This window comes from Muscardinus avellanarius, assembly GCF_963383645.1.
Source record: "Muscardinus avellanarius genome assembly, chromosome: 4".
NCBI lineage: Eukaryota > Metazoa > Chordata > Mammalia > Rodentia > Gliridae > Muscardinus > Muscardinus avellanarius.
The window spans coordinates 69,132,754-69,159,992 of NC_137789.1; the positions used below are offsets into that span (position 1 = coordinate 69,132,754).

Genomic DNA, 27,239 nt, shown 5'->3' on the forward strand with positions numbered 1-27,239 from the left:
TTTTGTCCCTGTGGATTTAAAACCTGTACAAGCCTTCTGCTCTGTTTCTTCAGACACAGTCATGGGAGCCTAGCAAACTTAACCCTAGCTCCAGCTCTTACTAAATAGCTGGGTAAACTTGAAGCAGTTAGTTATTAAGTCTGGCCTAATTATCACTCTCTGAAATGTTAGTGAGGCATATTTCTTGATCTTCAAGATCCTATTTATCTTCAAGAATTCAAAAAGTCCAATTTTGAATTTCCAAGTCTGGCAGAGGGTGCACACTTTCCCCAGAGACTCAGTGAATAAATCCATGAGAAAACTACAGTTTCCTTGTAGGAAGTTAGGGAAAGTATCTCAAAATTTCTCAATGTGATTCTGTAGCAACTGTTTGCAGTTAAATCCCTGCAGCATACTGCTTAGATACATTTAAAAAATTAAGTGAATAATATAGTTTAATTAATGTCTTATTTAATTTAATCTTATTTCAATGAAAGGTGAACCTTACAAATCAGCATAGCATAAGACAACTAATCTATGACATTAAATTTTTTATAATGTCCTGCTTTCCCCCTAATTGATACCTACCAGGGTCTTAGCCTCTCTTCTACAATGCCCTTATCCCCAGGAACTGAGGCCCTGAAGCCTGGAATTTTATTATTCCCAATGGAACTTTTTCATGGAATTGAATTCAAGGAACATCTGTGTAGAAGCTCAGTGCAAGTCATTTCTCCTAGAATCTCACCTCTTACCACCTAACACTGCATTATATGCCCACACCTCCAAAGGCCCTGGGCTCTTCTAGTTCTTTATCTAGTGCCCAGTTTTCCATAACCACAGCAATAATCAAACTTCACTTCAATCTCCAGCACAGATGGTACCAATGGTGGTTATCATAAGGAGAAGGAAATGGGACACAAATGGGGGTGATTTAATCCCTCAGGAAGTAAGGCTGGGAGCTCTTTGACTATGGAAAAGCATAATAAGGAAAGAAAATAAAGTGTCAAAGAGAAGAGGGAGAGCGACCTTCATAGGGAAAGAAAGGTCTGCAACAAACAGTGGAGGAAAACCGAGTGTCTTCTATTACTATTTGACTTCCTACTGGCTCAAGTGCAGAAAGAGCTGTGGGTGTCCTCTGAAGATCCAGGTTACAGAGGCAAGATAGAGCTTAACGTTTTAGACAAACAGCTTTCCCAACTGTCATTACATTGTCTCTTTATAGCATAAAATGATTACTGCCATCCTATGGAGAATATGTACCTCCTGCTATGGAAAGACAGCCTGTTGGCTCCACATGCCAGCAAGGGAGGATTTGCAATTGTATTAGAGTATACAGCATAGAACGGGATTTGAAGTGGGTCAGCTACTCCTGCCAGCTGTCCCACCATTGGTCCATAGGAACCACTCCATGTGATGTCGAGACTCCCAGGCAACCACCCAAGTTCTGCCTACTCACTGCTTTTTTTCTCTTAACTGCCACAATCATGGTCCCTGCTTTTCACTACCTATGTGTTATGATGCTGACAATGGGACAGAGAAATGGCATACAGATGAGCATTTGAAAATCTGTACCCCTGACAAGTGATAAACATTCTTCTTCCCTCTGGGACCCCAGAATGACAATACGGGTAGGTAGGAGGTAGAGAGCTGATCTGTGCCCCAATCCCGTGTTTATACTGACTATTATAAAGTGATTTCTCTATATGAAAATAAAAGCCATTTTGTAACAATTAACACATTACTTCATCCTATCACTTTTCTTGGTATAGCTCTAAAATTATAATTGGAATCATTGGGGACAATGTGATTTAATTTATGAAGCATCCAATTTATAGATGACTTTTTCAAATAAAAAATAAAATATACTTAAACTTCATTTTATTTGATGCTTGTGACTAATCATAATTTCATGACTATGCCCATAAAGTTCATATCTTCAAATCTATAAAGCAAAACTTTACTACCTTTGTGTTATAAGAAACTTAAAATGAACACTTAAAATTACAAAAACTACCAGTATCCACAACTTTCCTCTGAAGTACATTGACAACCTATCTACATAAGTGACAAGTGTGTAGCTAAATAAATCTATAGTTTGTTATATTCTATGGCGAATTTTATATGTACAAAGTTTCATACATATATTTTAAACCATAGTATAACTTAAAGAAAATCAATCCATTTAGTATTTTCTTCATTCCTGAAATTATGATTCCTGTATGCCAGCAATTATTCCTGAATATTATGCATATCCTGTATTCCTGAAATTATGCATGTCCTGTGGCATTAAAGCAAATGAGACACTCTCAGATAGAATATTACTTATATATTTCTCAGTATGTTTGTGTTTCATGCCAAACATATTTTTCCACTTTCACAACAATCCTGTTCTCCTTTACCTTACCTTTCTCCTGCCTCTGACAGCTCTAACAAAGAATGCCTAATACATTGCAGGTAAATTACTCAAGTGAGAACTCGGTCTTGTAGGAAGTTCGTTTAAATCTACTCATCCTTTACCTGTGCCATCATCCACATTCTCCACTTCCATCACCTCCGTATTGATTCGACCACGAAAAAGGTACCGATGTCCATCTGTGGATGCCTTGCTGTTCTTCAACCGTCTAAAAGTAAATGAAACCACAATGACTTTGTACTAAACTTAATGCAGAACATGTTCAGTCCACATATGTTATGAAATTCTTTGAGAAAAAAAAGATCAATTCAATGCACATTGGCACTTGATTTTACCTGTTTCTTCCCATTGGTGACAGCACTGGTTGCTTTACAAGATTACATTGATGTGCTAATTTCTTTAAATAAATTAAAGCTTTAGGCTAAAGATCATATACAGGTGAGAGAGTTAAGTATGTACTTTCGCTCAATAGAGAATATTTGCATTGCCCAATCAGTCTGTGACAGACAGTGAAGGCTGGTTACTGTGTGTTGTTTTTGCAGTGTTGGGGATCAAACCTTACACACACTAAGCAAGGTCTCTATCACTGGGCTTATACCACCAGTCCAAAGGCTGATTATTTTAATGCCACATATGATTTTCTTTCGCTCCATGTATTGTTTTTCAGTATCTGGTAATTCCCATTATTTTAAACCCTTGTAAACAAATTCAGTTCCTTCCCTCTTCACAAAAATTGGCTATGCTAAAAAGATATAAAGCTGTAAAAATATTTTTCCTGCTGGGTTTGGTGGCGCACACTTGTAATTCCAGTACTTGGGAGGCTGAGACAGGAAGATTGCAGGTTCTTGGCCAGCCTCAGCTACTTAGTGAGGCCTTCTACAACTTAGTGAAGCCCTGTTTCAAAATAAACAATAAAAAATAGGGCTGGGGCTATAGCTTTGCAATAGAGTGCCCCTGGGTTCCATCCCCAATACCACAAAATATATTTATTTTTTTCCTGTATTGTTTTTATATGATCAGTGTATATATTTGTTGAGTAAGTAACTTAATATGTTTACAATCCCCAATACATTTACAGTCCTAAAGGTCTTTTTTATATAAAAAATATTATAAAACAAGCATGGTAGTACATGCTTATAATTTCAGTACTTGGGAGGCTGAGGCAGAAGGATCATAAGTTTAGGGTCAGCCTCAGCAACTTAGTAGGACCCTGTTTCAAAATTTAAAAAATTAGCTGGATGTGGTGGCTCACACTTGTAATCCCAGCATTCAGGAGGCTGAGACAGGAGGAACGTGGTTCGAGGACAGCCTCAGCTACTTAGTGAGGCCCTTTACACTCAGTGAGACCCTGTTTCAAAATAAAGAATAAAAAACAGGGCTGGGGGTGTAGCTCGGAGGTAGAATGCCCCTAGGTTCCATCCACAGTACTGTAAAAAAATTTTTTTAATAAAATAAAATAGGGCTGGGAGTGTTAGCTTGGAGGTAGAATGTCCTGGGTTCTATCACCATTACTATAAAAGTAAATTAATTCAAAACATTTTAAAACTTTGTTTAAAGTATGTCTATAGTACCAATCTTTAATCTTAAGAGGTATGTAACATGAAGTAAAATTCTGACAGGTGAACATTTTTAATAATGAACAAGGTATTTATGTATTAGAATTATTAAACCCTCAGGAGAGAGGTTTAAAAATATTTTAATTAAACAGGAAAAAGTCTTGGAAATTATTCAAGAAGATTAAAAAATACCTAATCACTCAAGAGATTTCAGTTGACCTAGACTTTTCATTTTCACTTATTGACAAAAGTCTGGCTAACAATTTAGCTAGAAGTAGGTACTGATTAGTTTACCCTATATAGACACATCTAGCAGATGCGCCTGTCCACCACCTTCAATGACCCTTCTTCTGTGCATTTAGACACCTGCCCTAAGTGGAAGAGAAGACACGGTTGTTTCCTTGGAAAAGATCGTGTATTCCTAGCCGGGCATGGTGGCGCATGCTTGTAATCCCCACGCTTGGAAGGCTGAGACAGGAGGATCTCGCAGGTTCAAAGCCAGCCTCAGCTGGCTTAAGAGACCCTGTTTCCAAATAAAATATAAAATAGGTCTGGGAGTGTAGCCCGGAAGTAGAAGGCCCCTGGGTTCCATCCCCAGTACCACAAAAAAAAAAAAAAAAAAAAAGATTGTATATTCCTGGCCTTTCTGTCCTAAACCTACATCGAAACCTAATAGTCCTTCCTGAATACTAAGAACAACTAACTGGATTAATTAAACTGACCAGAGAGATAGCCCCAAACCTTCACCACCCTGCGTTTCCCATGTTCATTTTGGTATCAAACTCTATAATGTCCTTTGTTAAACCTAAATAAGTGTTGTTAATCAGGAATTCAGGCCAGGTAGCTCTGAAAATTGGCATTATAAAAGGTCAAGTATATACATGTGTTTGGTCCACATTATGTATTCACTCGGGGTATTTGCTACATGGTAGGATTTTAATTTTTTTGCATATATTGTGCAGCAGTTAAAATGAAGACATTATTTCATTATATAGTTTAGAAAATTCTGAATACAAAATACTAATTGCAAAATGTACTATCATTATGATACTGTCTTATCAGGCTCACAAGCCAAACTAAGCAATGTCTTAATAATATGTGTCAAATAATGCTACATCACAATTATTGTTTTCACTATTATCTCCTGAAGTTAATATCATTAAAAAGATCCAAGTCGGCAGTGGTGGTGCACGCTTGTAATCCCAGCGTTCAGGAGGCTGAGACAGGAGATCCGGGTTTATGTCCAGCCTCAGGTATTACTAAGGCCCTTTGCAACTCAGGGAGACTCTGTTTCAAAATAAAAATAAATAAATAAAAACAGGGTCGGGGGCATACCTCGAAGTAGAATGCCCCTGAGCTCCATCCCCAGTACCTCAAGGGGAAAAAAAAAAAAAAATCCATCCAGAATTGGGCTACCTCACTCTTTAAAGATTATAACTCTGGAATTAAATGTGTTCAAGTGTCTGGTTCTTATAATTACAGTATTATGGGACTTTGGAGGAAAGCCAGTCTACTCATATTTTCTAAAGTATCTTTATATCTTAAAAAGTCTATGTTAAAGTTACATTCATAAAGGAGAAGTGTGGGGAGAGATTAAGTTTTTCCCCTAAAAGAATATTTCTGATTTAGCTGACTGTCCTTCACCCAGAGTCCTTCGCCCAGAGTCAACAAGGTTTGGGGTCATGGAAAGTTCAAAGTAAAAGGTCTGAGACAAGATCAGGTGGTGATGGCACGAGGGTACTGATTAACCTATCTGTAATGTATGTGCTTTGGATTGGACTCTATTGTATTCCGGTGGTGATAGCATGGGGATGTTAATTGACCTGAAACTTTATAAATACCTCAAGAGAAATGAACCCGTTGTTGACCAGTAGAGATATTGACCCAGGAGCAGGGGTCAGCCAGTAGAAATAGTAGGCTGGTGGACCCCACCCCCACGTTAGAATTAAAAAATTCTTGGAATCAAATTCTTAAGAGTTGAATTCTTCATCCTCACGCCTCTCTTCGGAACCTGTACTTTTGCTGGCTGGCTCCAGAAGAGAAGGAGAATTACAGAAGGAAAAAGATGGTTTATTCGCAGGGCTTCCCTAATTCTGGGATCCAGAACGTCAATGTATTTAGTTTTTCCATTTCTAATCACTATGTATTTGGACTATATTATACATTCACTGAAGATATTTGCTAAACAATAGAATTTTAACTTTGTAAAACTTTTTCTGTTGTTTAACTTATTTAATTATAACCAGGAGACTGTATCATATCATCAATTTGCACTCAATTTTGCAAAAGCTCTGGATTGATCACAGGCATATATATAAAGATAAAATCAACTGACATGAAAAAAAAGATCTCATTCTCAAATAGATGCCCTTAATAATTTCATGAATACATCTTAACTCACATTAACATATTAATAAGTTACACACAAATAAAATTAACAGCCTTTCCTACATCTTTATAAAGCCCATTTCTGTTAACCTCAATCTTGCTATCAAATGCAAAGAATCTAGAAGAAAATAGTAAAAAGAAACAAGTTCTTTTCCACATGTAGTAAAAATAATTTTCAGCTAGATGCTGCAACATGTGTTTGTAGTCCCAGCTACTCAGGAGGCTGAGGCAGGTGGATCTCTTGAGCCCAGTAGTTGGAGACTACCCTGGGCAACACAGCAAGATCCTGTCTCAAAAGAAGACATAATAGAAATTAGAAAAAATTAATCATCTTCCAGCTGTACACCTGTTTTCCTTTAATGAAGTTCCATGTTGAGAGCCTGTGTTTTCTCACCTTGCATTTTTTTTTTTTTTGCAGCAGCAGCAGCAGTGGGGATGGAACCCAGGGTCCTACAGCTCTGAGCTATACCCCTAGCCCTATAATTTGCAGAGGGCCTCACTAAGTAGCTGAGGCTGGCTGTGAAGCATGATGCTCCCTTAATCCTTCCTTGTAAATTAGGTGTGTGTCTCTCATTCTCACATTACTGAAAAACATCTTGTTCCTTTCCTGACTTCTGAACTTAGTGTATACGATGACTCAAAAATCCTCAACTTTTCAGCACCTGCTCTACCTCTGAATTAAATAAAGCTTACTGTTAACATCTGGCTAAAAGTAACATGCTCAGTCTACAGTTAGAATTTGGGAAGTGCTCAACTAATTAAACTGCTGCTAAGAACAGGTAAAACCTTGAAAAATAGAAAACTGATTACTGGTTTAGGAAAACAGAGTTCTTTTCACATGAACAGCTTGTTGAAGTAGAGTGGACTAAAGTCTCATTAAATGTTGTAGAGGAGAGAATAAGAAATAAAGTAGTAGAAAAAAAGAACAGAAAAATTATTGTGAAAGAGAGCAGAAAGAGAGGAGAGAAGGTGATATAAAATAATGACTATCTCTCCTCTCCTCTTTTCTCTTCCTCTCCTCTCCTCTCCTTTCCCTCCTTTCCTCCCCTTTCTCCCTTCTCCGCTTCCTCCCCCTCCCCCTCCCCCTCCTCCTCCTCCTCCTCCTCCTCCTCCTCCTCCTCCTCCTCCTCCTTCTTCTTCTTCTTCTTCTTCTTCTTCTTCTTCTTCTTCTTCTTTCTCTCTCTCTCTCTCTCTCTCTCTCTCTCTCTCTCTCTCTCTCTCTCTTGACAGGGCATATTAAACAATGTTTGGAGCCACCGTAATAGGGTCAATGGTCAGAGAATAGCTTATATAGGAAAACCAAACCAGAGAAGATGACCTAGGAGGACAGGGGATGATGCTCAGAATAAGATGCTCACAATAGATATTTCAATTTCACAGCTGCTGGTGTTGACAAAGTAAAAGGACAGCCACAGGACTTGTGGCTTGAGTATAATGAAGGGAAGGATCATTGCAGGTAACAAGACTATAGGCCCAAAATTCTGAATAGATCATTGATGTGGAATTTTAACACCCAAGATAATAACAGTTAGAATGAAAGTGACTCAGAGCTACAGCAATCACTGCGTTTTTGTGCAACAGGAAGATACTAAATTCTCTGTAAAAGGAAGTCAATAGGAAAGTCAGTTTCTGGGAGAAGCTAGTGGTGTGAATTTCACTTGCTAGGATTCTTGAGAGAAAAGGGGAAATGGTTGGAAGCAGGATTAGGAAGCAGGGGAGATACACTTCCTCTCCTACAGGCCCTCGGGTGTGCAGGCTGATGGGTTTCAGGCAGCAGTGCCATTAGAAGGCAGTGGCATTTCAGTGAATTCTAATAAGATGGTGAAGAGAGCTGGGCATGGTAGCACGTGCTTGTAATCCCAGCATTCAGGAGGCAGAGACTGGAAAATCTCGGTTCAAGGATGGCCTTAGCTACTTAGCAAGGCTATTCTCAATCAGTGAGACCCTGTTTCAACAATTTAAAAAAAAAAAAAAAAACTAAAATATAGGGCTGAGGATGTAGCTCGGAGGTACAATGCCCCTGGGTTCTATTCCCAGTACCAAAAAAAAAAAAAGGGTGAAGAAAAAAAAAAAAAAGCTGAGAACTGGCTGAGGATGTGAAGCAGTTCATGGGTGAAAGGAAGATGTCAGGGAAGCCCAAAGGAAGAACAAACTGAGATGTACGGGCCATCTCTGAGGTATAACTGGACCACGATCTTACCTGTGTTTTCTTTTGCAGTACACCAGAAGGTTATCAAAAAGAAAAAACACCCGTTCTTGAATATTTCCAGATGAAATTTTCAGTAAGACGCCACACATGAGCATTTCCGTGCAGGTGTCAGTAATGTTGGACCCCTGAGTTGGGAAAAAAATTTGAAATTAGTAGTTTTGTGTACCTGGTTGAAATTTTTGCATGTGATTATTCTTCTCCTTAAAATTCTACTTGCTGTTATTAAGAAGCTATACATGAGTCAGGCATGGTGTAATCCTAATACTTGGGAAGCTGAGATAGAGGACTGCAGGTTCAAAGCCAGCCTTAGCAACTATGGCTGTCCACAACATAGTAAGATCTTGTTTCAAAAAAATAAAATAGGGCTGGAAGTGTAGCTAAGAGGGAGAATATTCCTGGGTTCAATCCCCAGCACCAAACACACACACACACACACACACACACACACACACACACACACACACAATAACACTATATGAACAGGATTACGTGTAAACAGTACACGTAGTTATGAGGATGTGGACCCCTCTTTCCATCTTCCTAGTCAGTCTCGGCAGAGTCTGAGGATAGTTAATGTACATAGAAAGACACAAGCATCTACAGGCACGTTACACAGTTTTTAAAAGAGATAATTTCAATCTAATTCATAACATTAATATCTTTATTGTTCCTTTCTTCTTTGTTTTCATCAATAAAAAAGACCAATGGATATAACCAAAGTGTATGAAATTGTCTAAATTTTTAGCAGGTATCGATTTCTAAATCTAACCCTGATATGGAAAAAAAGAGAAGGAAAGATAAAAACTACATAAAGGGAGCAAATTTCGAAAAAAGACTTTCCGCCTAATTATTGAAGAAAAATAGAGAGTTGGGTGTGATGGCATACACCTATAATCCCAGTATTAAGGAGGCTGAACTGATATGGTAGGATCACAGGTTCAAGGCCAGTCTCAGCAACTTAGCTAGACCCTCAGCAAGTTAAGCAAGACCCTATTTCAAAATAAAAATAGGGCTGCGGATCTAGGTCAGAGGTGTAATCTCCCTCTAAGTTCAATCTTCAAATAAGGAAGATCCAAGCACATATTGATTAAATAAGCCTTTATTAAGTACCCACCAAGATGAACTACTTAACTACATAAGCACTTAACTACATCCCCCCCAGTGGAACAAAATTGATTCTTATCACAAAGGAACCATTAGACATTGAGAAAAACCACAGAAGGACCCAAACCTCTGAATCATCAACAAAGAAAAGCTGCCCACTAGACAGACTCAAGTACAAGCTGTGTATCATTTTCAAAGTAGAGCATTAAAATGCTATAGTCTGTTTCTACAGTCTAACCTATCATAACTAATGCACTGAGCTGGATGAAAAAAAATAAGCTGTCAACAGAAACCTATCAATGTTCTCTGCAAGAGAATTTTAAATTAAATATATCAGTTTTCTTTTAGTTTAGAAGTAAATTTCTGATTCTTCTTTATATCAATGTTTTTGTATTTAAAATTTAGAAAATTAATTTTTAAATTTCATATCTCCACAATAATCACTGGCATAGTTTTTCTGGTCAGTTTTAAAAAATTGAATAAAATGAAAACTCACATCCCCCGTACTTGGGAGGCTGAGAGAGGAGAATGGCATGTTCGTGGCCAGCCTCAGCTACTTAGTGAGGCCCTCTACAACTTAGTGAGACCCTGTTTCAAAATAAAGAATAATAAATAAGTATGGAGGTATAGCTCAGGGGTAGAATGTCCCTGGGTTCAATCCCTAGTATTGCAAAAAAAAATTTTTTTTAAGAATTCATATATAAAATAAGAAACCTTCAAAAGGGAAATTAAGAGAAAGTGCCATTATGTTAACTTGGTTGTCTATATTATGAACACATTTTAAATTTAATGTGTCTTACTTTTTAATATCTTATTCTGAAAATAAATATATAAATGGAGCTGTAAAATATACACAATTGCAGCTGGTCGTGATGGCGCATGCTTGTAATCCCCGTGCTTGGTAGGCAGAGACAGGAGGATCATGCAGTTTCGAAGCCAGCCTCACTGGCTTAAGAGACCCTGTTTCCAAAAATAAAAATAAGTATAAAATAGGTCTGGGAGCGTAGCCCAGAGGTAGAAGGGCTTCCAGGAACCCCAGTGCCACAAAATCATATATGCATATATATGTATGCATATATGTGTGTGTATATATATATATATATGTGTGTGTGTGTATATATACACACACACACACACACATATACACACACACAATTACATGTATTATGTTCTGTGCTCATTAAGAAGAAACTGTCCTGAATTATGAATATGAATCTATTCTGATGGCCAGTGATTTGTGTGTGTGCGCGCATGTGAGTGTGTGTGTGTGTGTGTGTGTGTGTGTGTGTGTGAGAGAGAGAGAGAGAGAGAGAGAGAGAGAGAGAGAGAGAGAGAGAGAGAGAGAGATATGCTGGGGATTGAACCAGGGACTCACTACCTCTGAGCTAAACCCCAAGCCTTATTTATTTATTTATTTATTTATTTATTTATTTATTTATTTATTTGAGGTGCTGGGGATAGAACCCATGAGCACTCTACCTCTGAGCTACACCCTCAGCCCTGTTTTTTATTCTTTATTTTGAAACAGAGTCTTGCTGAGTAGCAAAGAGCCTCACTAAGTAGCTGAGGCTGTCCGCAAACCATGATCCTCCTATTTCAGCCTACCAAATGCTGGGATTACAAACCTGCGCCACCATGCCCAGCTTTTTTGTTTTTGTGTGTGTGTGTGGTACTGGGGTGGAACCTATATGGGTTGGGCTATACTCCCAACCCTATTTTATATTTTATTTGGAAACAGGGTCTCACTAAGTTGTTGAGAGCTTCACTAAGTAGCTGAGGCTGGCTTCGAACCTGTGCAATCCTCCTGTCTCAGCCTCCCAAGTGCGGGGATTACTAGCGTGAGCCACCATGCCCGGCTCAATGCCCAGCTTATTTTATTTTGTTTATTTATCTTTTGCAGTACTGGGGATGGAATCCAGGGGCATTCTACCTCTGAGTGACATCCCCAGCCCTGTTTTTTATTCTTTCATTTGAAACAGGGTTTCGCTGAGTTGCAAAAGACCTCACTAAGTAGGTGAAGCTGTCTGTGAACCGTGATTCTACTGTCTCAACTTCCTAAATGCTGGGATTACAAACATGCACCACCATGTCTGGCTTACTTTTTTATTTTGTAATAAGGTCTCACTAGGTTGGTGATTATGGAGGCTGTACTTGAACCAGTGATCCTCCTCTCTCAGCCTCTCAAACTGAGATTACAGGTATGTGCCACAACGCCCAGCTAGTAATGACTTCTTATTAATTTATCTATAATGAATAGTATCTCTATCCTAGAAAAAAAAAGATAAAATTAAAATTTCAAAAACAAATCATTGAATATTTTTCTGCGGGGAGGTGTGTAACTAGGGATTGAACCCAGGGACATTCTACCTCTGAGCTATATCTCCAGCCCTTTTAATTCTTTATTTTAAAACAGCCTCACTAAGTTACCTGAACTGGTTACTGAGGCTAGTCTTGAATCTTCAATCCTCCTATATCAGCCTCCCAAGTACTGGATTTACATATGCCTGGATCTTCACTGGATATTTCTTTAAATCTGTATTATGTTACTTCACTTGGTTAGTATTTTATCTTCATTTGGAAAGTTAATGCTAGATTTTAATTCTAAATGCCTATCCTATAGCAAATGTGTATTTATTTAAAATATGCATAATAAATATTTTATTTCAATGAATTCTTAAATCAGGGGTTTTATTTTTTTAGTTTTCTGTTTTGGTTTTTATGGCTTATAAGCAAGATTTATTTGAGGTGAAGAAAATCTACCTTTAGAAAATTGGTGAATGTGTTTCATTTTAAATATAGTGTCAGGAAGATAATACTAACAGTTTCATGGTAAGGACTTTTTTGGGTGAGATTCATAAACTTCCTCAATTAAATTTCCTTGTCTTCAGTAACGACGTAGATGTATAGAATATCATTGTTACTATTTAAATTTCCTTTCAGCCTAACATCAGAGGTTGAATTGACAGCTAGACTGTTACTTATCCTGAGTACCAATTATGTGGTCTCTGGACAAAAAATCAGGTTTTTGATATTTCTACAACATACCAGGCAATATGCTACATTATTTTCTCCTTGTATAAATCTCCACCAGATGGGACTGGCTGTAATCTGAAACTACCGATTAGCCAACCAACTATGTTTAACCTTAGACTCCAACATCCATTCTCTCTGCTTCAATGCCAGGGTCTACTTGGTTCACCTTCAAACTAAATATTGCATGTCAATCAGAAAAACACAAACTGATTGCAAAAAAAAAAAAAAAAAAAACCCACCATCTTAGAAGAGATGAAAGATGACATACAGCCTTGAAATTCCTTCCCCACTCATACACAATGCATCGACAGACAAAGATCCAAGAGCTCGGTCCATTCACAGCTCAAGAAAAAAAAAAAAAACTGACAAGATTGACAACTCTAGGGTGTTTCAAAGGAAAACAACTCAACATCAGAGAGTCCCTTGGGAAAATGGATAAAGCATTTGAACATTCTTACAAAGAGAAATCTCTTACAAATTCTATGAAAGCAAACATAAAATGAAGAGTAAGTATCAGTTTTATCATACAAATTTGTCATAAAATAGACATGCCACCACCCCCACCCCCCCCCGCGCAGAAAAACCACTCATCTTGGATTTGCTCTTTTTGAGGTTCAAGTTATTCAGTAAAGTTATAACCTGAATTTTGTCTCATACAAATCAAACTAGTAATATAAATATTCATTTTACCAAGAAAAAGCCCAAATCACACCCTCTCCTTCCACTTAGGAAATGTTGTCCCTCTGGTGTAAGTAGATTCACTTTCAGTGGTCTTTTTGCAGAACCATCTATCCTCACAAACAAGGACCATCTATAAATCAATTCTATCTCCAGATAGTGGACAACTTTGTACCTACCAAGTCACCTAGTACAGAATAATAATAAAACACCACAAAAGTCTCATCACCAGTCTCTCCAAGACTCATATTCAAGAAAACAAGGGGACATGAGGGTACTCCTGGCCACCATGTTCCTCTGCACAGCACTGGGGCTGGGTGTGCTCAAGGCAACAGAACCCACTCTCCGTGGTGAAGTTGGGGGCCTCCACTCTTGGAGAGGAGATAAAACACATTGCTACTAAGTACTTGGGTCCCAAACTCCTGAAAAAGACATGTACTGTTTTATTTTATTAAAAAAATATTGAAGAGGGAGGAAGATGGCAGCAGCTACAGTTACAGCTGCAGCCGTGACCACGGCCACAGCAGTGATGGTTAGCAGCAGCAGAATAGGATATGAATCCCTCTGAGAAACCCTAGACAACAGAGTTTGATTTAATAGCTGATTGGGACAACACACAGAAACATTTCCAGTCATGACTTCCTATCTGAAATATAGGAGAGAGAGTGGAAAATGGCAGAATTAGGGGCAAGACTGCAGCATGGCGCCTGCCACTGCAAGAAAAGTGATTTTTGGAGGAATATCCCAGAAGAGATCAGAAAACAGACTGCTCCTGCCACACATGCACAGGAATCCTTAACAACAACATACTCTAGGAGAGACCAAGGCGGTGGCGGTGGCCAGTATACAGGAGAGGTAGACAGATCCAACCAAATTCACCTTGAATTTTGAAGAAATCTCTCCAAAAATAGACTGTTCCTGTCCCACATGCTCAGTAACTCTAAACAACATACTATGTAAGAAAAAGTTTTGCAGACACGGCCCAAAATGGTGGTAGTGGCGGCGGCCAGTATTTGGGAGAGTCAGACAGATGCAATCCAATCCATCTTTAATTTTTGAAAATATCTCCCCAAAAGTAGACTGCTCTTGCTGCATATGTGAAGGAATCCTGGACAACACACTATGTAAGAAAAATGTCCAGAGCAAGTCGGAGGGAGCCCCGTCCATATTGCTGGCTAATTCACTGTGCCGAGTGTCCTGGGGAACCTTAACTCATGGCCACTGTTCTCCTCTATACTGCACTGGGGGTCAGGGTGTGCTTAGAGCAATAGATTTCACTCTCCATGGTGAGACTGTGAGCCTGAGATTTCAGTGTGGAGATTAAATCCATGCTGCTAGGGAATTGGGCTCTCAGCTTCTGCAAATGACACGTGCTGTTTTTTCCTACTAAAATATATGTGTATATATACTATATGTATGTCTATATATGTATATATATGGAGGGGAAAATGGGAACCTCTGTAAACATCATGTCCACAGAGCCTACTGGGCGGCGAGGCCCGGCCCAGAGCCTGCCATGGGGTGGGGGTGGGGGGGTCTGGAGCCAGTGGTCCAGGCCTGGAGCCTGCTGCATGGTGAGGACAGGTCTGGAGCCAGTGAGGCTGGGACCATACCCTGCCCAGGGGCGAGGCCAGTTCTGAAGCCAGTGAGCCAAGGCTGGAGCCTGTTACACAGCAGACCTGGAACTGGGGCCTGCTTCACAGCAAAGGGCCAGCGGGTTTCTTCAGCTGTGTGGCCAGAAAGCAATAGAAGCTGCTGCTGCCTCACCTAATCTCTCAGCAGATTTCCAGATCCAAGTGACCTCTATTTAAAAAAAAACTTGGTTGTGAGTGGATCATCCTGTCAAAGTTACTCACCGTCTGGCTTTCAGGTTTTCAGTAAGTGGGAATGAGTATGGAGAAATAAGCTCTAATACATTGTTGGTGGGATTGCAAGTTGGTGCAACCATTTTGGAGAACAGTATAAAAGATCCTCAGAAGAAGGAAAACGAACTTACCATATGATCCAGCAATACCACCTCTGGGTATCTACCAAAAAGAATGAAAACCAAAATACCAAACTAATGCATGAACATGTTCATAGCTGCACAGTTCATCATTGCCAAACTGTGGAACCAACCAAGATGTCCTTCAACAAATGACTGGGTTTCAAAACTATGGGATTTTGTCCAGCCATAAGGGAGAACAAAATTACGGCATTTACAGTGAAATGTCACAAAAAAATAAGAAATCAGATGCTTTTCTTAATGTGCAAAATATTAGGGAGAAATGGGTAGCAGGAGGAACTCTAGATGAAGAAGGGACCCCATAGAGGAGCAATGAAGGTGACATATCTGAAGGGATAAGAGGGAGGATAAGGGAAACTCTTTAAAGCACAAGATGTACTTAAACATATCAAAGTCAATCAGGAAGCCAAGCATGGGTAGGAGAGAGGGGGAGGGAAGGGGTTAGAGATTGAGTAGGGGCTGATGGGGTATGTGTGCATGTATATCACAAGTTTTTTTATCCCAGTGAGATGTATGATTACAATGCACCAATAAAAATTTATTTAAAAAATAACAAATGTAATCTGAAATCAATACACTGTCAGATATAAATTCAATTATTGTCAGCAGCAAACAGATTATAATACCAATAAGAAGTGACCAAAATATTCTTGTAGCATTGTACTTCTTCATGTAAAAAGATAATCAAGAAGTGCCAGCCAGGCACGGTGGCGCACGCTTGTAATCCCACATTTGGGAAGGCTGAGACAGGAGGATCAGGGTTCACAGACAGCCTCAGGTACTTAGTGATGCCCTTTGCAACTCAGTAAGACCCTGTTTCAAAATAAAGAATAAAAAATAGGGCTGGGGTTGTCACTCAGAGGTAGACTCCCCTGAGTTCCATCCCTAGTACCAGAAAAAAAATGTGCCAAATTTCTATTGTTTCTCTTTACTTTTTAAAACACAATTATCTTAGATCTTATTTTCCCTAACACCTCTAACAGTAATAATTTCACATATTTATTGTGATTATTTTTTTCCAAACTTGAAAAATGAAAATCAAGAATTTAAAGGTGAATTACTAAGGCCGGGCGTGATGGCACATGCTTGTAATCCCCGCGCTTGGGAGGCAGATACAGGAGGATCCTTCAGGTTCAGGGGGTTCAGGTTCAAAGCCAGCTGCGCTGGCTTAAGGGACCCTGTTTCCAAATAAAAAAATAGGTCTGGGAGTGTAGCCCGGAGGTAGAAGGGCTTCCAGGAACCCCAGAACCACTAAAGGTGAATTACTAAATAATGTAATATTTATTGATACTCCCTTGGCAAAATACGTATGTTTTCATTATTATGACACAATTAATTGATCCACCAAGAAGCAGTCTGAAACTGAGAAATCAACAACTCTGATTAAACAGCTAATAAACTTCTTGTTTAGAGTACATTAATGACTGGATATCTTCTGAAATATTTTGAATGTTACATAACATATATAATATTATATTAATAAATGGTACTACTTGAAAAATGAAATTGTAAAGATCTTCCATGTCATTTACTATATAAGTGCTGACCAAAACCTAGTTTCTATAGTCAACTAATAAAGGGAAAGCAGGAAAACAAACTTTATCTAAAGAACTGGCTAATTTTATCTCTGGGTTTAAATATAATAACACACAAAAAAAAGAATCAGGCTGCTAATCTTTACAACTAAACTTTTCCACCTGTGAGTTTTAATACTCCTGGTAAGTTCAGTAGGCCTCAGTTTTTAGGTCTGTATAATAGTGATTATACTATCTTGGCAAGCTGGATCCCCAGAGACCCCGCACTCCTGACACTTTTGTATGGTTGTGTCTCACATATCTATTGTCAACACCTACTCAAGTAGAATTCCCGTTGCCACCTTTCCTGGAATCAGACATTCATATCATCTGCCCTGTTCTTGTTGGAGCTGCAGTCTTTCTTGATTTCCCTGAATACTCTACAGAATTCCCTAAACACCATTCAATTTCTTGATGTTCCATTTTTCTCTTGTACTCGGTATCATAAAACCACCAAAGTGGTATTCTAGTTAGCTTTCCATTGCTATAACAAATACCTAAGGTAATCATCTTAGAAGGAAGAAGGGGTTTTTGGCTGACATTTTCAGAGGTGTCCAGGTTGTTTGGCCTCAGTTGCTTTGAGCCTTCAGTGCCACAGTACATCGTAAGGGAACAGGAAGCAGAGGGCATCTGTTCAATTCATGGTGACCACGAAGCAAAGTGAAGAGGCAGGAAAGGTCCAGGGTCCCAATATTCCTTTCAAGGTCACATCACCAATAACTCAGCTTCTTTCCTCTGAACTCCATCTTTTTTTTTTTTTTTTTTTTGTGGTACTTGGGGGTGGAACCCAGGGACTTTCTACCTCTAGGCTACACCCCCAGCGCTTGGAAGACTGAGACAGGAGGATCGCACAGGTTCGAAGCCACCCTCAGCTACTTAGTGAGGCTCTCAGCAACTTAGTAGGCTCCAGCTTTTAAACTTTCTACTACTTCCTGTAGAACCATAGTCTGGGGAACCAAGCCTTCAATACAGGAGCCTTTACGGGATATTCAAGATCCAAACTATAGCATCTGAAGCTGAGGCATCCTCTGCTCTGGGTCTCTTATGACACAGTACAGCCTACTAAATATTCCTTTAAGAAGCTGTTACATACCATGCAAACAATATCAATAGTGTTTAAAGAAACCATCGTTTCTGCAACAGACCCAAATTTTAGAATATACCCCAGAAGGAAACGAAATTATGACTGATTTCATTTCCTTAGAGTACTGAAAAGAGTCTCTGAAGTTCTTGTTTTAGTAAAAAGTCCTGGCAGATTTCACTGCAAATTCTACAACTTAAAGCAAGTTGGGTTTTTCATCCAATGTTTGAGTGACAACAGAATGGCAAAGCAAACTTTACTCCATTTTTCTCATCCCAGCAGGACAGCTGCTCCCCGGGAAAGGAATCATCATCATGAATCAACTGTAAAACACACAACCATTCTCACTGACTGAAAGAGGTAGCATTCATGCTGAAATAGAAGGCCACCCGGGACACTTGAAATGGGAGAATGCAGACAAAGAGGAAGCTAAGTTGCATCCCAGTTAGCATTTTAAAAGATTTATAGCAAAGAATGGACAAATGAGAGAATTTCCTCAGATCAGTGTTTGAGGTTTCTTTGCATAACTGGGTTTTGTTCTATTTTGTTTTGTTTTGTGGTACTGTGACTGAACCCAGGGGCATTATACCTCCACACAACATTCCCCAGCTTTACTTTATTTTTTATTTTGAAACTGGGTCTCACTGAGTTGCAGAGGGTCTCACTAAGTTGCTGAGGCTAGACAGGAACCTGGGAACCTCCTGTCTCAGCCTGCCAAGTACTAGCATTAGAGATGTATGCCACCACGCCTGGCTTCTTTCATTTGCTGGATATAATTTGAAATCTAAATGAAAACCAATATATTTAAAATTAGAAACAAATTAGCTATAAATCCCTAAAGATAGAGTAATCCACCTATAGGCATAGGATACAGTATTGGGCTGGGAACATTTTCAATCTTTTTTAAGACTTTAAAAAAAAATGTATCTTAATTGCTTATAACATAAAAATTATACTAGCCCAAAGCTCATTCACATTTAAATAAGGCAAATTTTTTATACTTTTATCATTTTTTATGCTTTTAGTCTCACATCATAATGTAGTTCACAGTGATAGGGACATACACCCTCACAGCACTTGGTGGGCTTTCCCCTGGCTCCCTCTCTCCACTCCCTTCTTCACCATACAGGTTTTTGAGACTGGCATTCTCAAATATGTACACACTATCAATGGAAGTGATTCCCTCATTGATCCTCCTTCTCCTCCCCTATACCACCTCCTTGGCTCCACTGAAGTTTCTTCTCCATTATCTGAAGTTGCTCTGGTATTTTGATTACTCCCTAGCTTCCCCATATGAGAGAAAATATATGACCCTTCACTTTCTGTGAATCGCACTTAACATATTGTTTTCCGTCCATTCACTTTATTGAAAATTACCTTATTTTATTCTTATTGATTGCTGAGTAGAATTCCATTGTGTATATATCCCATAACAAATTCAGCAAAGTAGCAGGATATAAAATCAATCTAAAAAATCAGTAGCTTTTCTATATGACACCCATGAATCCATTGACAAATCCAGAAAACAATTCCATGCACAATAACCTCAAAAACAATAAAATGCCTAGGAATAAATCTAACCAAAGATGTAAAAGACCTCTACAAGGAAAATTATAAAACACTAAAGAAAGAAATTGAAGATCTTAGAAGATGAAAACATTTCCCTTGCTCTTGGACAGGCAGAATAAGTATCATCAAAGTGGCCATTCTGCCAAAAGTGATCTACAGAGTCAATGTAATCCCTATCAAAATACCAATCTCATTCTTTAGAGACCTAGAAAAATCAATCATAAATGTTACATGGAGAAACAAAAGACCCATAATAGCCAAAGCAATTCTCAGAATAAGCACTATGCAGGAGACATCACAATTCCTGACTTCAAATTATACGACAGAGGTATAGTAATAAAAACAGTATGCTATTGGCACAAAAACAAACACATAGACCAATGGAACAGAATAGAAGATACAGAAATAAATCCAAACACTTATAGCAATTGATTTTCGACAAAGGTGCTAAACACATCTGACAGCCTTTTCAACAAATGGTGTTGAGAAAACTGGTCATACATTTGTAGAAAAATGGAATTAAATTCTTACCCATCACCCTGTACAACAGTTAACTTGAGCTGGATCAAAGACCTGGAAATTAAACCAGACTTTGAAATTACTAGAAGAGTGCATAATTCCAACACTCCAACATATAAGCACAGGTAAAACTTCCTTAATAAGACCACCAAAATTCAAAAAATTAGAACAAGAATTAATATATGGGATAGATTAAACTAAAAAGTTTCTGTTCATCAAAAAAAAAAAAAATCAAGAGTCTAAAGAAAGAGCCCACAGAATGGGAGAACATCTTTGCCAGCTATTCCTCTGACAGAGGACTAATATTTAAAATATGCAAAGTATTTAAAAGGCTCAATGCTAACAAACCAATATCCCAATCAAGAAATGGGCAATAGAACTAAATAGACACTTCATAAAGAGATACAAATGGCCAATACATACATGAAAAAATTGTTTAATATCACTAGCAATTAGAGAGATGCAAATGAAAACTACACTGAGATTCCATCTAATTCCATCCCAATCAAAATGGCACTCCTCAAGAAGCAACAATAAATGCCAACAAGGATATGGAGAAATAGGGACTCTTCTACACTATTGGTGAAAGTGCAAATTAATGCACCTACTATAGAGATCAGTGTGGAAATTTTTCAGAAAACTGGGAATGAATACAGCTAATGATCCTCCTATACCACTCATGGGTATCATTCCAAAAGGACTGAAATCAGAAAGTCATAATAATATATGCATATTCATGTTTAGAGTAGTATTAATTCACAACAGTCAAATTATGGAACCAATGTAGGTCTCTCTCTCTCTCTCTCTCTCTCTCTCTCTCTCTCTCTCTCTCTCCTCTCTCTCTGGAAAAGTACTTGTTGACAAAAAAAGATAATTCATGACTCATAAATTCTGAAATACTGAGGTTTAGAACCCACACAGTATCTACTGGCTCCATCACACACTGGCCAAGACTAAGACAATTAACTTTAGAAATATAAAGTATTCAACTACGTTCAACTGGACGTAGTTGGACACACCTCTAACACAGTACTCAGAAGGCTCAAACAGGAAGATCACAGGTTCAAAGACAGCCTCAGCAACTTATGAAGACTCTTAGCAACTTAACAAGACCTGTTTCAAAACAACAACATCAAAACATTTAAAAGATCGGTGGTATAACTCAGAGGTAGAATGCCTCTGGGTTCAATCCCCAGTATCACACACACACAAAAAGCAGCAGCAGCATTCCTCAGAATTCTCAGAATTGATGATGTTCCTTTAGCAAAACATCTAGAAAAATGACCATTAATGGTTCCATCCAGCCCCGGTAATTCCTCTCAGGCATGTGACCTAACTGAACTATTTTAAACTCCACGATTGAGCAAAATGAATGTACCTCCCAGCCTTCAATGTGAGATTGCCATTCCTCTAGGACTTCTAACTTCTCCATCTGCCTCTTGGCCTCGTTGATGTTGGAACAGACAGCTTTCATGGCTTGGAGGGCTTCCATCACTGCTGCGTAGTCACTATGTTTCCGTGGAGTCCGCTTCAGCAACTCCTGTTTATACACAGAGAAAAATAAATTGCTCTTTAATCTCCTGTTTTCTGGTACAGCAGGTCCAGACTGACCAGGAAATGAGAAGGACAGAGATCGTGAGAGTCACTTTCATTCATAAACTCCACTAAGATTAAGATCAAAAACAGAAGGTCACATTCATGAATAAGCATTACCCCACTGCATGTTTTCAGTCACCTCAATGTTTTCCTCAAAATTATTTTGTTTTTAAAGATGAAGTTAGGTTTCTTCTTTCAAATCTTCAAATATCTCACCTGGAGCACACGTAATTTTTTTTTATGAGTCTGACTTTTGTTCTAACAGAAGCATATCTGTACGTATTTTCTTATCCTAGAGTCTTTAACAGAATAAATCTTCAAATAAGTAAGTTTCACAATGTCAAAAATAATTAAAAAGTCTATTTTCTAAAATTTTTTAGAAATGAATACAAAGCAAAACTTTTACATGTCTTACACTCCAGCAAAATGAAGAGTTCACCAACTTCCACAACACTCCCATTAAAGAAGCAGTGTGCACTGTTTTTACCAATTTTTCAGGTACATTCTCTGTGATAAATGAACCACCATATACCCAATGGTTTCCTGTTTTATTCTTGGTATTCGGGAGTTTAGGGGAGTTATTTCTATTTTTTCCCACTCAGAGTATTAAAACTAGAATAATATTTAATCCTTTAAATACATTAAAAGGTCTTGTTAGCTATTGTTTAGAAGCACAAAATTAAACATCTTCACCCACTGTCTAGACAGTTGTGACATTACTTTTTAATTAGTCATTTGTTTCTTTACTATGGTTGTCATCATCAAGGAGAAAACGCAATTACAGAAACCCCAAGGCATCCCTTCAAAAGAATTCTCTTCATTCTCAACATGCAGTGAGAAGGAGTGAAGTTCCTGGTCTCTTCTGAGTTGCCTGACTTGGAGCCTCCATTCGGTATGTTCACCCTCTGTTCTGCAGTGCAACACTAGAAGAACGTACATAGCACAACACGCAGGACAAGGTTTACAAAGTGATGTTGGATCACAACTCCACAGCACAGAAATATGCAAACTTCTTCAAAAATTCAAAGGACACGATGCACTTATAAATTATATGTCAAGTTAAGCCAGGTGTGGTGGTGCACGTTTGTCACCTCAGCATTCAAGAGGCTGAGACAGGAGGATCATGATTCAAGGACAGCCTCAGCTATTTAGTGAGGCCCTCTGCAACTCAGTGAGACCCTGTTTCAAAATAAAGAATTAAAAAAAAAAATAGGGCTGGGGGTATAGCTTGGAGGTAGAGAGCCCCCTGGGTTCCATTCCCAGTACTGCATAAATAAATAAATAAATAAATAAATAATAAATAAATATTATATGTCAAGTTAATCCAAAGCCCAGGAGGTGGGGTCAAAGGAATGATACCCAGAGGGTGTATGTGGAGTTGAGACATCAATGTAGGTAATATAAAATAATCAGAGAAAGACTCAGCAGTAATCTTTGGGTAGTGATTTGCCACAAACGTTGTGTTGATGGGCCAACTCAATTTTAAGTTATACAAGTAAGACCAGCAGTATCTTTTTGAACACTACATCCCAACCCCTTTAATATTTTTCATCAAAGAAATAAAAACACTTAAAATCAAAGAGAATCCCACACAATTTTTTAACAGACATCAACACTAATATAATATGCATGTATATATATACTACCTCTCCACTCTACTGACCTTCTTATAGGGCAAAGATGTGGCCATGATGATTTTTTTTTTTTTGAGAAATAAGTTCAAATACCTGGGTCCATCCCTAACCGGAAATGAGTAATTTAGATCAACTATTTAATCTGTATATTCCAATCCCTCCATACACTTAGAACGAACACATGTCATTAAGGCATGGTGGTGCACACCTGCCATCCCAGCTACTCAGGAGGTTAAGGGGGAGGATCACAAGTTGGAGGTCATCCTAAGCAACTTAGTGAGATTTTGTTTCAAAAAGTAAAAAAAAAATAAAAAAAATAAAAAAAAATTGAGCCAGGCGTGGAGGCGCAAGTTTATAATCCCAGCATTTGGGAGGCTGAGACAGGAGGATAGTGGTTTGCAGACAGCCTCAGCTACTTAGTGAGGCCCTTTGCAACTCAGTGAGACTCTGTTTCTAAATAAAGAATAAAAAATAGGGCTGGGGGTGTACCTCAGAGCTAAAATGCCCCTAGGCTCAATCCCCAGTACCACAAAAATAAAATAAAATAATAATTAAAATTGAAAGGACTGGAAGTATGGCTCGTGCTAGAGCACTTGCTCTTTGTTTAATCCTCAATATCACACGTATAAAGGAGAAACAAATCCCCTGGGATTGTGAATAAAAAAAAAAATCACAAATAACAGGAATCATTGGAATGAGTACAAACTTAAGTCTCTGAGCTAGAGGACAATAGGGATTCTTAGAAAGAAAGGAGTCACATTTGCACCAATTGTCTTTACCTTCCAAACACTGTGCCAAAATTTTGCACAAACAGCAACCCTTGCATTTTAATACAAAATTATTTCCAAGAAAATTTTACACACAGAACTAATCTATGCAATTGACAAAAGTTGTAGTTTAAAAAACAAATGTATTTCTGCCAGGCATGGTGGCACACAACTGTAATCCTAGTAAGTGGAAGTTTGAGACAGGAGAATTGCAGGTGTGAGCCCAGCCTCATCAATTAGCAAAACCCTTAGCACCTTAGAGAGATCCTCTTTCAAAATTAAAAGGGTTGGGGGTATAGCTCAGAGGAAGAATATCCTGGGGTTCAATCGCCAGTACAAATAAAAGCTATATTTCTATTTTAAATTTACAACATCTATAACTTAAAGGGGAAATCAAGAACACCAGTTACTATTTCCACAGAATTTCTGAGGTGATTTGTTTTTTGTTTTTTGTTTTTGGTTTGGTTTTTTTTTTGGTGTTAATGGGGTTCCTGAAATCCCTTCTACCTCCAGGCTACACTCCCAGACCTGTTTTATACTTTTTTTTTTTTAATTTGGAAACAAGGTCTCTTAAGCCAGCACAGCTGGCTTTGAACCTGCGTGATCCTCCTGTCTCTGCCTCCCAAGCGCAGGGATTACAAGCGTGTGCCACCACGCCTGGCTTTCTGAGTATTTTTTAAATGTAAATACTTGCTAGTAATTAATAGATTGAAACAAATCAGAATAGAATAAATATGAATAAAATGGTTAAAATGTATAAAGCATATGCTATGTCAAATGATTTATATAAGTTAAAATAATTATTTTAAAGTGTACATATATGCATATAAATGTGTATTCCCACAAACATATACATATACGTATTCTCATAGGTATGTGTTATACTTTCATCACTATCTCCATTTCATAAGTGAAACCCAAGGCATTAAGGGTTAGATTACTTATTCCAGTCAAACAGCTGGTAGGCAGAGTGCCTGGGATTTGAACCCGTGCTCTCAACCACTACTCCAAAGTGCCTATCCTATGTAATTGTCCCCAAAAGTATAGTTTTAAAAATCAGTATCCTGACCTACTTATAAAACCTTACAGTAAGGGCAATCATTAGTACACTACAATATATTTGTCATAAAAACAGTGGTTAGTGTAATGAGGTGACAGACCTGCATTAGCAGGGCATTTCTTGTCTTTAATAGGTGGAATTTCTGAGTCATCGCATTCTATGCTGTATCATTTATTATCCTACATGACATGCATCATTCCCTTACAATAATGGTTTAAAATCTTGGCTCTGAAAATGTGAAATTTTGACCTTAACTTCATTAGCATCATGAAGTCACCAAGGTTTGAGGAAAATAAAATTAAAAAATACCAAAATTGGCTTTACTTAAAATAAAGAGTCTACAGCTAAAGTGCTATATACGCCAGTCATAATGGACATAATAGGATCTCTCTTGAAACTAATTCATTTATTCTAAATGAAACTCAAGCAAGTATGTTTTCCACAAAAAGCACTAAAAGCCTCTTTTAGTGGCATTTCTACTAGACTTGCTTTCTACTCCATATATAAATTTGTAAAAAAGTTACCTTTTTTCCAATAATTATAGTCTGCCTTTATTTTTTTTAGAATGTCAGATTCTTTAAAAGATAATTCTATAGAAAGATTATCAGCAAAAGAGACAGGCACAATGCCCATTCTACAATGAAGTACACAAAATACCTTGAGGAGAAGTGGGTATTTGCATATCCTTTGTATCGGGGTAACTAAATATCCTTCCAGGGGAACATCCGTGTTCTTTCGTCCTCCAAGCAGCATACAGTTCTTGGGTAAAAACAAACATAATTAAGTATATTTTTTAAACCTGAGGCTATGAAACTTCCTTCTATTATAAAATTTCATGCTAAAAAGTTGTAAAAGCATATGTCCTTGTATGCCTTCTTTTTCTCCAAAGAGCATGCTGTTTGCAATCACAACAATATTTACAGAAAGTCAAAGAAAACACCTTGGCCTTTCAAATTGGTTACAGAACCCAAAATGTATTTTGAATGTATTGCATAAAAATTAGTTCTTATGTATTCTCCTGAGTATGAAGTCTGAGGAGGAAAAAAGGTAGAGATAGAGAGAGACAGAAACAGAGGAGAGTGGGAGGGAGGGAGAGGAGATAGATGATAGATAGATAGGTAGGTAGATTTTGTTAATAAAAAAGATATGACTTGATGAAGGAAACACTTTTAAGTGACAACATGAACATAAACAAAATCAACCATGCCAGTCTCAGTATCATGTATGGGAAGGGGAGGGGGGAGGGTGGGACCCAGATGGAAGCTGACCAAATGCAGTGTACGTGTATGTCCCTATCATTTTGAACTTCATTATGTTTTATGATTACAATGCGCCAAAAGAATATTAGAAATGGAGAGCACACAGTGTTGTAGAAGAGCAGGTGTAAAGATAATTGGCTTCTAATTTCTACTTTGGGGTCCAACACTGGCTAGTGATGCAACCTTAACTGATTTCTGAATGCTAGTTTTTCTCCCTTTAAAACAGATAGGTTGCCAGGCATGATGGTGCATGCTTGTAATCCCTGCGCTTGGGAGGCAGAGACAGGAGGATCGCACAGGTCCAAAGTGAGCCTTGCTGGCTTAAGAGACCCTGTTTCCAAATAAAAATATATAATAGGCATGGGAGTGTAGCCCGGAGGTAGAAGGGTTTTCAGGAACCCCAGTACCACCTAAATAAATAAATAAATAAATAAATAAATAAATAAATAAATAAAAAACAGGTTGTAACCATGTGAGGTCTAAGACTCTTTTTGCTATCACACTTCACCAAACTCACTGGGCATCCAGACTCATAGAAGGGAGTCAGATAGGATCCCCGCAGAGTCAAGGTGAATGGAAAAATCTCAAAATCAGCAATCACAGTGACGAGAAATTGAAGCAGCTTCCACTGGCCATACATACAGTGGTGGTCAAGAGAAAACCACTTTGATAAACAAGGAAGGTCTTCATCCTCTTAAAACTACCAGGCAGGGAAACAGACTTGAAACTTACTCAAATTGTGTTTCAGAGTTGCCTGTCATAGAGACCGCCACAGAAGGCGTACTGAATAAATATCTAACAAAGGGAGAAAAGGG

At 38.2% G+C, this 27,239-nt stretch overlaps 1 protein-coding gene across 1 annotated transcript in view; it reads right to left on the bottom strand.

Moving 5' to 3' along the window:
• The window catches only part of LOC308262320 (phosphatidylinositol 3,4,5-trisphosphate-dependent Rac exchanger 2 protein-like), a gene marked incomplete at both ends in the record, with an annotated part of 238,723 nt that overhangs the window by 124,911 nt on the left and 86,573 nt on the right, over nucleotides 1–27,239 (bottom strand). The window contains 4 exons of the mRNA XM_080694767.1: nucleotides 2,497–2,600; nucleotides 8,537–8,670; nucleotides 21,487–21,648; nucleotides 25,823–25,924. Of these exons, the coding sequence (XP_080550893.1) occupies nucleotides 2,497–2,600; nucleotides 8,537–8,670; nucleotides 21,487–21,648; nucleotides 25,823–25,924 (502 nt within the window). The remainder of the gene's footprint in view (nucleotides 1–2,496; nucleotides 2,601–8,536; nucleotides 8,671–21,486; nucleotides 21,649–25,822; nucleotides 25,925–27,239) is intronic.